The sequence below is a fragment of the Panulirus ornatus genome, chromosome 13, assembly GCF_036320965.1.
Source record: "Panulirus ornatus isolate Po-2019 chromosome 13, ASM3632096v1, whole genome shotgun sequence".
Taxonomy (NCBI): domain Eukaryota; kingdom Metazoa; phylum Arthropoda; class Malacostraca; order Decapoda; family Palinuridae; genus Panulirus; species Panulirus ornatus.
This window is the reverse complement of record NC_092236.1, coordinates 51,756,593-51,766,961: the sequence shown is the minus strand read 5'-3', so window position 1 is coordinate 51,766,961 and position 10,369 is coordinate 51,756,593. Positions and strand designations below refer to the sequence as shown.

The following is a 10,369-nucleotide window of genomic DNA, read 5'->3' as shown; positions in this document are numbered from 1 at the left end:
ATAGGGGCGCAATCTCTTGGACTTTCTCTGTCATGTAACATCATAATATTTCTGCATGTTGTCCAGATAGTCAGAATAGATTGAATCATAACTTCATTATCATGTAGTTTATTATTCCATTTATCCATAATTCTTAAGATTATGAAAGATTTGATGTAGTTTATTCCATTTATCCATAATTCTTAACATTATGAAAGATTTCTCTATTCTTTTAATGCTTTTTTTTTTTTTTACAAGATTTTTGCTTGTTTTCATGTTTTGTTCCTCTGTCTAGACACCTTTTGAAGACCTTATATATATATAACAGAATTCAAACAACAACAAACCACTGCTTCCTAATGAGGCTCGTTAGTCATAGTAGTGTTGAACAGAAATGTGAATTAATGTGTCCGGAGTCAAAAGACAAACATATATATATATATATATATATATATATATATATATATATATATATATATATATATATATATATATATATATATATATATATATATATTATCCCTGGGGGATAGGGGAGAAAGAATACTTCCCACGTATTCCCTGCGTGTCGTAGAAGGCGACTAAAAGGGGAGGGAGCGGGGGGGCTGGAAATCCTCCCCTCTTGTTTTTTTTTTTGTTTTAATTTTTCCAAAAGAAGGAACAGAGAAGGGGGCCAGGTGAGGATATTCCCTCAGAGGCCCAGTCCTCTGTTCTTAACGCTACCTTGCTTATGCGGGAAATGGCGAATAGTTTGAAAGAAAGAAAAATATATATATATATATATATATATATATATATATATATATATATATATATATATATATATATATATATATATGTGTGTGTGTTCCTATGAAATTCTGAACTTAGTTGAATAATGTAATGCATGTGGGATGGGGAGAGGAGGGGAGGGAGTTGAGTTGAAGGTTTGGATCTCTCATCCCAGTGAATGGGAGAGTTCTAAATGGGAGAGACGGGGAGACGAATGGAAAGACGGGTGGAAGAGGATATACGAGTGAGCCTAATTGTCTCGTCTATAGATTTTGAGGGTACGCGCATCGGAATGCATCTGAAAGACTGTATATGAGCTCACATCTTCCTGTTGTCTGTGGAAAGGGGTACTTGATACTTTTTAATGTCTATGTATTTTGCATTCAGATCGCTACAGATTAGAATTGAGAGGTGATAATGACATTAGGGTTGTAGATACTCAAGAACATGGCCAAAGAACGAGGAAAAAAAAATGTGTGCATTAGAATGTACAGTATGTTTGTACATTACTTGAGATTCGCCATTGTTGAGTGATGGCTTGCAGACAGTAACAGACGACTGAACCAGAGGTAATAACCCTCCCAGGAAGTGTATGGGGTGCTGGTGTGATGGGGATGGTGTGGGGTGCTGTTGTGATGGGGAGGGTGTGGGGTGCTGTTGTGGTGGGGAGGGTGTGGGGTACTGTTGTGGTGGGGAAGGTGTGGGGTGCTGTTGTGGTGGGGAGGGTGTGGGGTGCTGTTGTGGTGGGGAAGGTGTGGGGTGCTGTTGTGGTTGTGGGTCCTGGGTCAGAGACACAGACCTGTATGGTAAACACCATCATCATTTTTAGACGCGTCTCTCTCGCTTGTTGACGAAATGATTCTTGTTACAAGTCCCATTTCGAAAGAGATTTTTGATCTTCAGGATTACCATGCACACACTAACAGACCTTTTAATGAAACAGGAATATATAACACAGTCCCGAAGTGTTCAAATACTTTATATTCATGGATACGAGTGTTTTTACATGCACATTAAGCACCCAGCCTGTTCAATTCATTTGAACCAGATAATACACTGCTCCAAAATGGTCAGTGTTACGTATGATAAGAGAATAAGTGAGTGGTTGTTTTATATTCGTAACATGCGCTTGCTTCGACTGCTAAGTAAGCAGACAGAGGGTAGATGTGAGCTATATCCCACGTGTTTGGTGGGAGGGAGACAGAGAGGCTGTTCTTACACAGAGCTGGTGACATTCAGTTAAACTTTGACAGGGGGGGAAACGAGAGAGGGAATCTAAAGCCGGAGATACGACACAGGGAGATTTGTTTTGTAAGTGATTATTTCCCGAGGATCTTAATGGAATAGTTGATGTATGGAGAGGGGAAAAGGAAGGCGTGCGACTCTCCTTCATCCATTCTCGGATGGAAAGTAAACAGGATCGCCACCTCCTGCGTCAGTAAGGTAGCGCTTTGTCTTCGGTGTTTTTTTAAAAAAGAAACAGTATCGCCACCTCCTGCGTCAGTAAGGTAGCGCTTTGTCTTAGTTGTTTTTTAAAAAAGAATATGTACTCAATCAAACGGTTAAGATAAAGTCTATAAAGAATTAGATAGGTTTATTTCGTCAAGCCATCATACACATCCACATCACTTTATATATACATTGAAGGCCAAGAGTAGTAGTCTGAGCTTAGAAATGACTACTGGGCTGAGGGTAGTCTGAGCTTAATATTGCCCCTGGGCTGAGGTTAGTCTGAGCTTAATATTGCCCCTGGGCTGAGGGTAGTCTGAGCTTAATATTGCCCCTGGGCTGAGGGTAGTCTGAGCTTAATATTGCCCCTGGGCTGAAGTTAGTCTGAGCTTAATATTGCCCCTGGGCTGAGGGTAGTCTGAGCTTAATATTGCCCCTGGGCTGAGGGTAGTCTGAGCTTAATATTGCCCCTGGGCTGAGGTTAGTCTGAGCTTAATATTGCCCCTGGGCTGAGGGTAGTCTGAGCTTAATATTGCCCCTGGGCTGAGGTTAGTCTGAGCTTAATATTGCCCCTGGGCTGAGGTTAGTCTGAGCTTAATATTGCCCCTGGGCTGAGGTTAGTCTGAGCTTAATATTGCCCCTGGGCTGAGGTTAGTCTGAGCTTAATATTGCCCCTGGGCTGAGGTTAGTCTGAGCTTAATATTGCCCCTGGGCTGAGGGTAGTCTGAGCTTGATATTGCCCCTGGGCTGAGGTTAGTCTGAGCTTAATATTGCCCTGGGCTGAGGTTAGTCTGAGCTTAATATTGCCCCTGGGCTGAGGGTAGTCTGAGCTTAATATTGCCCCTGGGCTGAGGTTAGTCTGAGCTTAATATTGCCCCTGGGCTGAGGTTAGTCTGAGCTTAATATTGCCCCTGGGCTGAGGGTAGTCTGAGCTTAATATTGCCCCTGGGCTGAGGTTAGTCTGAGCTTAATATTGCCCCTGGGCTGAGGGTAGTCTGAGCTTAATATTGCCCCTGGGCTGAGGGTAGTCTGAGCTTAATATTGCCCCTGGGCTGAGGGTAGTCTGAGCTTAATATTGCCCCTGGGCTGAGGGTAGTCTGAGCTTAATATTGCCCCTGGGCTGAGGGTAGTCTGAGCTTAATATTGCCCCTGGGCTGAGGGTAGTCTGAGCTTATTAGATATCCTCAAGCGGCAAGGGGCAGAAGGTTTGGGTGATCCGTTTGGTGAGGGTGTGGGTGCTGGTGTGGTGGTGAGGGAGGAGGGCGGTGCTGGTGACCACCTCCTTCAAGGCCTCCGCCATCAGGCTGGTCCGCTCCTCCACCTCCGTCACCACTATGGTGGAGTGGAGCGTCTCCACCACCGTCTGGGTCACATCCGCCACGACCGTCTCCACCTCGGTGGCCTCCACCAGCTGGGTCTCCTGCCGGGCCACGGTGTCGAAGGCGCTGTGGTAGTTGGTGGCGAGGTCGGTGAAGACTTGCACCACGGTGTCGGTGACTGTGGTGGTCAGGGTTCGCACCCGGGTCAGGGGTATGTGCACGGCGGTCGTCACGACCAGTGTCTCCGTGAACTGTTGATGATAAAAAAAAGATAATTAAGATATAGATACTATGTAGATAAGGATATCTATATATCTATATAGGCAAAGATAGATAAGGAAATGGTGGACATTCGAGAGGACTTGGTAGATAAGACAGTACCTGGACTCCGACAGCCTCGGCCGTGACGGTGTGGAAGAGGTGGCTGGTGACGGGCAGGACGGTCGTCTGGTAGACGGTGCTGAGGTGGTAGACAGGGACGACTATGGGCTCCACGACCACCACGACTTCCCCGACGTGGACGGTCTCGTTGAACAGTTTGACGTGCTGGTGGACGGGGCAGTGCGGGTGGACCTCCTTGTAGTAGAAGGCCGTGGTGGAGGGTAGGAGGAGGGCAGCGGCCGCCAGCAGGCACAGAGGCAGGGACCCGGGCATGGTAAGGGTGAGGGTGTAGACGTGGGTGTGTGTGGGACCTACGTTGTTCACGCAGGGGCAGAGGAGCGCCAAGTAGTCGTCGTCCACCGGCCTCCCCCGCTTTTTATCTGGCGTCGGTCAGCTGGGTGAGGTAGTTATTGTGTGGGGGGGGGGGTTTAGGGGGGTGAGGAAGGAGCGTTGTGGTTGGTAGGGTGGGTGGGTTGGGTTCGATCCACCTTACCCAGTAACCCCTCCACTTCACTCCCCCCCACCCTCTCCTTCCTTCATGTGACTTAACGTTACACACACACACACACACACACACACACACACACACACACACACACACACACACGACACACGACCCCCTCTCTCTCCCATGCCCCTACCGGGGGTTGGGGAGGTTGGGGAAGTGTGAGGTTAGATGAGGTTACACTTACTCATCGTGAATGATTCCTTCACTCACTGAACGCCTCCAACGGCAGATCTATCCACAAAGTAAACTCAGCGTTCGAATAGACGAACCACGCGGTACATCCCGTGGTCCAGCAGGTACAACGGACCATGACGTCACATATGATGCAGGTACAACGGACCATGACGTCACATATGATGCAGGTACAACAGACCATGACGTCACGTATGATGCAGTGTTGTCACTCGGGAAAAATAAGGAAATGTTACGTGTGTGATGACGGGAGACTCCGGCGCATGGTACAGAGTCAACATTTGGAATATGGGAAATGTTCGCTTTGTCCTGGCATGCTATAGCGTTACCGTAGCCGACACGAATGACAGGGTTAGATACTGTAGATGTATTGATAGAAATATGCAGATAGACAGAAAGAAAGGAAGACTAGATATATAGACAGACAGATGGATAGATTGATAGAAAGACAGGCATACAGAGACAGATGTTTAGACTTGGATGTTGAGGTAGACAGACCAAGGGTGACATGATAGACAGATTAGATATTTGATAGATTTACGTACGGATAGAAATTTCTAGCCAGACCTGAGTTAGACGGACGTAGGGTGACGCGTCGGGTCGGCTTGTTGCCTCCGCCGCTGTGACCGTCACCAGTGAATATTTTCATCCCTCGTTGTGTGTGATGAAAGTCTTACGTAATGAGTCTCTCCTTGAGGCAGCACCTCCGCCTCCTCACCACCACCACCATGCGGCTCTTGGCTTCAGGGGCGTCCCTGAACCCCGGGGAGACCTACGTGGCAATGGGCGACGCCCCCTCCTCCTTCAGTGGCGCTGGCTTAGCCCGCGCCGTCGAGTGGGACTTGGGGCGCGGTCAGCGAGGAGTCGATCCGCTGAGTCTGCCTCGTAGATCTCCCGACGCAGAGACGAAGGATCCATACGACATGGCGACTCAGGACCGAAGCCAGCCAAGCCAGGAACGCAACGGAGACCTCCTTGGCCATGGCCGCACTCCTGAGGCTCGCCGCGTCTCTGCCGGCGAAGCTGTCCGCCAGACGGAGTCCGGTGCGCAAGGCGACCACGAAGGCGCGCGCCCGGGTCGGTCGTGAGGCGGCTCTCTCAGGCCTCGGAGGGCGGCAGAGACCGAACTCCTCCTCTGCATCGCCCGGACGACACGTCGTCGTCTGCCGAAGGTCGTCGTCTCCTCCGCCGTGAGGCGGGAGTGACAGACCGTCGCTGCCTGGGGTGTGCGCGGGAGGAGAGCACTAGGCGAGGACGGGAGGAGTGTTCGCGACCAGCATTGTTCACGTCATGTTCCTCAAGTTACGGGTATCACAGTAGTCATCAGTCACTTAATGTTCTTCGTGGTTCCCTAATTACTGTTCCTTACAGATCATAACTGCCTGTAGTAATAATAAATCATAATAAACACTGGTTCTGTCAAACACCTCTGGATTGTACACAAGATGTACGTGTGTGATGTTCCCTGTCTAGATCTGATGATTAGAGTGAATGCAAAGGAATTCAAACGGCAGCAGACCATTGGGTCCTAAACGACGAGGCTGTCGGCGATTAGAAACTCACAGAGTAGTTTGGTAAGAGTAGGGAGTTACAGAGATGTTTCAAAGAGATGAACTTGTGAATTTTCCTGTGTAACTAAAGAGGTGCAAATTATTGCAGTCGTGGATTTGAAGCGATTGTATATATATATATATATATATATATATATATATATATATATATATATATATATATATATATATATATATATATATATATATATATGTCGAGTTAGTTCTTAAAAGTAGCTACGGTGCTGCTTCCAAACTACGCTAATTGCAATTATTACCGTGCATGGTAATCGTAAATTAGACGTCTTTCATAATTATGCTTTGTTTTAATGAGGGAAAAAATAAGTTTTCTGTTCTGTGAAAGAACTCGAGAAATGTAATTCGACACTTGTACGTTACTTGTACATTACGCTACGCTTTCCGGCACTCTGAATGGGATTAAATTACGCCCAGAACGTAAGTGATAATCCCATGTTAATTCCGCTGTTCGCCCAGTTGGAACCTATAGTGTATGATGCCTCTATATACATAACGTGCACGAAGGGGTAACATACATGTATAACATTATACACTGATGAATACATCTCGTGCAAGTCCTACCTGCTAAAACCAGTCGTTTATTGACGAAGGAGCAAAAGACAAAGACGAAGAAGAAAAAAAGATCCATAATTATCAAATTAGTCATGGTTTGAATAAGTAATCTATCAAAAGTAGGTTGTTGTTTTTCAATCCAATTGTATTGATAGTCATAATGATGACTGTAATCAACGTTGTGTCTCCACATACACGCCGGGGGGTATCATAGTACAAAAGTGAAGGTGTGTCAGTCATCCTGTGATAAGAATTCCGTCTTGTAGTTAGATTTTACCCAGTTGCTCATAATCAACGTAGTTCCTCCTCACTGATGATGTTGTCTGTTTCGTCAGGCAACGTATTTCCTTAGCTAGCTCAAGCTTTGACCTTTTTTTTGCCCCTCGGTCAAACCTACGTGCCAGGGAGAGGAAAATCCCCCTGCTGCCGTAGCCCAAACCCCTCACCACATCGCTGTCCCACACCAACCCCACCACCGCGTTGGAGGCCACGTAGATTGAGGGTGGTGGTTGATGTAGGGTGGGAAAAAAAAAGTATTATGATACAACAGGCAGAGCCCACTCGTTTATTTCGATGGTGATGTATGAAAGGTAGTGTGTATAATGTATGGTATACATTGTATGAATGGTAGTGTGTATAATGTATGGTATACATTGTATGAAAGGGAGTGTGTATAATGTATGGTATACATCATCTTTAGCGTGATACATTATCCTGAAGCCATGGTGTTCTGACCCTGGGTTAAAGTGTGATATCTGTTGGTGTGTGTGTGTGTGTGTGTGTGTGTGTGTGTGTGTGTGTGTGTGTGTGTGTGTGTGTGTGTGTGTGTGTGTGTTTGTGTGTGACGTAAGATGCTTCTGGTTATTAGTCGACCATTGGGGTATGGATTCCCAGGAATGACCTGACCTGACCTGACCTGACCTGACAAGGTCATGACGTGGGGTGTGTGTGTGGGGGAGGGTTTGTTTTTCGTAATGCAGGTGTAAATTGGGTAATTCCTGCCACTCTGCTGATCCCTAATGTGACCAGCACTGAATCTGTCTGTCTGTCTCTCTCTCTCTCTCTCTCTCTCTCTCTCTCTCTCTCTCTCTCTCTCTCTCTCTCTCTCTCTCTCTCTCTCTCTCTCTCTCTCACTGTATCTGCATATCCCTCTATAATTATGTATCTATCTATCTATCTATCTATCTATATATCTATCTATATATATATATATATATATATATATATATATATATATATATATATATATATATATATATATATATATGTATATATATATGTGTGTGTGTGTGTGTGTGTGTGTGTGTGTGTGTGTGTGTGTGTGTGTGTGTGTGTGTGTAAAGGCCGATGAAACGATGGAAAAGAAAAAATGGCGATTGCGTGAAAGGTAGAGAGAAGGAAGAGATGTTAAAGAGGTAGGGGGAGGGAGGGAGGGAGAAACGAAGACAGGGACAACGAAAGTCGAAAGTACTGAGGCAGAGCGGGAGATGTTGAGACTTCTAGGCGAAGACGGATAAGAAAGAAAGAAAGATAGAAAGAAAAGAAAGATAAGACAGGAAGGAAGATAAGAGATAATAACTTTGAGAAAGGGAGTTGGAAGGGGGCGGGTGAGGGATAGCTGTAGATGTGATCAAGAATAAGAGACGGATGGATCTCAGGAGACAAACAAAGAGGGTTTTTGTGTGCAATGAACGAGGAAGGGGTACTTAGAGAGAGAGAGAGAGAGAGAGAGAGAGAGAGAGAGAGAGAGAGAGAGAGAGAGAGAGAGAGAGAGAGAGAGAGAGAGAGAGAGAGTCTTTGGTTCACAGTGGCAAATTAACAGGAGCCGGTGTCAATTCGTATGAATACCACTGAGATAAGGATTCTGTCGGGATTAAACGCCTGAAATTGTTTAATAACAAAATGGGGTGGTGGCAATCAAGAAAGAAAAAATGTTAAGAGATACAATATAAGAAATGGTTAAGGTATTACACTCTACACTTATGAGCAAGGAGGGGAACACGAGATGTGTTAAAACTCGCGGAGAGACGAACTCACAGGGTTGGAAAACTATCACCCTTGGCTTTTTTTTTTGTTTTTCGTTTTCCCTCGGGGTGTGTTCTTTAATATGGAAGAGAGCCTAGGGGGAGATTAATTGCTTTTAGACAGAAATACTCCAGTACTGTGGAGGAGGAGGAGGAGGAGGAGGGGGGACTCAGTGTGTGTGTGTGTGTGTGTGTGTGTGTGTGTGTGTGTGTGTGTGTGTGTGTGTGTGTCCTCACGATCATGGCGTAAAAGGTAGGGTAACAGAGCACGTGAGCATGGTTGCCGTGAGGGCACACACACACAACATGTTTGAACTTCCCCCTTAGAGAAGGGCAACCGCGCGCGCGTGTGCGCGTTTTTTTTTTTTTTTTTTTTTTTTGCATTTGTCTCGTTCCGTCCTCGGTGCGAGATTGCATTGCCGGGGCGGGAGAGCGATGCCTACAGATGGGTTGATGTTATCAGAGAGAGAGAGAGAGAGAGAGAGAGAGAGAGAGAGAGAGAGAGAGAGAGAGAGAGAGAGGTTTACATATACATAGACCCAAGGGCCACGCGAGATGGTCCGGCCTTAACACTACTTAAAGAATTCTAAAAGAAAAAATAAAGATGATAAAGTGCAGGTCTCTTTAAAATAAGTAGAAGAACAGGAGAGCAATGCAAAGGTTCTCTCTCTCTCTCTCTCTCTCTCTCTCTCTCTCTCTCTCTCTCTCTCTCTCTCTCTCTCTCTCTCTCTCTCTCTCTCTTCTGTCTTTCCACCCTCAGGCAAAACGCCGGACGAAAAAAGTTAGAAAAAAATACCTTGCAGGAGTAATATGCCTGAAGGGATTTTTTTTTTCTTAACTGGAAAGTCATAAGATACAATGAACACGAATATGTCATGCGTCTCACATTTTTTTTTCTTAGTTATAGAGACAGTAGAAAGATAAAAAAAAAAAGAATTGAGCTCTCCAGCCTCTCATCTTATCATGTCTATACTTTTACTGATGTTGAAGAATGATACAATGATCCTTGCTCACTCCCTCAGAGCAGGTGACATGGGTTAAATGAAAATCAATCAACCCTTGAGGTTGGCAAGTGCTGATTAAGCCTAATTTTTGAAGACATTAAGGACGTTGCGCTGAGCACCAGTTTCTGTGGGTTTATTCCACGCATCAATAATGTCGCTGGTCGAGAAATATTTCGCACGGACTCTTTAGATGAGAAATATGCTAAGTGGCAAGCAGGGGAAGCAGAGGATAACGAGGAATATTGGAGAGAAATATTGCTAGCGAGGGATAACAAGGGAAACAGCTGAAGGATTGACGGGGTTATGAAAATTCGGCTCAGACCACAAGACACATACGTTAAGACCTGTACATTCTCGTATCTATATATATAAAACAGGCGTCCCCATTATGAATAACAAATGAATAACAGGACAAGATTCTCCTATGGTAATGATTCGGATTATTTGAAGTTAAAAGAGATATTAGAAAGTGTAAAGTTACCAACATTTATTTTTTCGTAAAGAGTTTGGATGGAATTATACATGAACTTCTAGAAGGCATTTGTGAAAGCACTGATGACAGGTGATAGTATTTGGTTATCTATACACCACTAGTATATGA

At 45.3% G+C, this 10,369-nt stretch overlaps 1 protein-coding gene across 1 annotated transcript; it reads right to left on the bottom strand.

The window, feature by feature from the left end:
• Window positions 1-2,329: 2,329 nt before the first annotated feature.
• LOC139752634 (uncharacterized) lies at window positions 2,330-4,265 on the bottom strand. Its single transcript, XM_071668386.1, has 2 exons — window positions 3,900-4,265; window positions 2,330-3,769 (listed from the first exon to the last, which is right to left on the bottom strand). Exons 1-2 carry the CDS (start codon window positions 4,170-4,172, stop codon window positions 3,374-3,376), a joined length of 669 nt encoding a protein of 222 aa, XP_071524487.1. The 5' UTR covers window positions 4,173-4,265; the 3' UTR covers window positions 2,330-3,373.
• Window positions 4,266-10,369: the final 6,104 nt, after the last annotated feature.

Coding starts and splice junctions, on each gene's coding strand:
- LOC139752634 (XM_071668386.1), bottom strand. CDS start 4,172: ATGCCCGGGTCCCTGCCTCTGTGCCTGCTGGCGGCCGCTGCCCTCCTC. Junction 3,770..3,899: donor CCGAGGCTGTCGGAGTCCAG/GTACTGTCTTAT, acceptor TATCATCAACAG/TTCACGGAGACACTGGTCGT.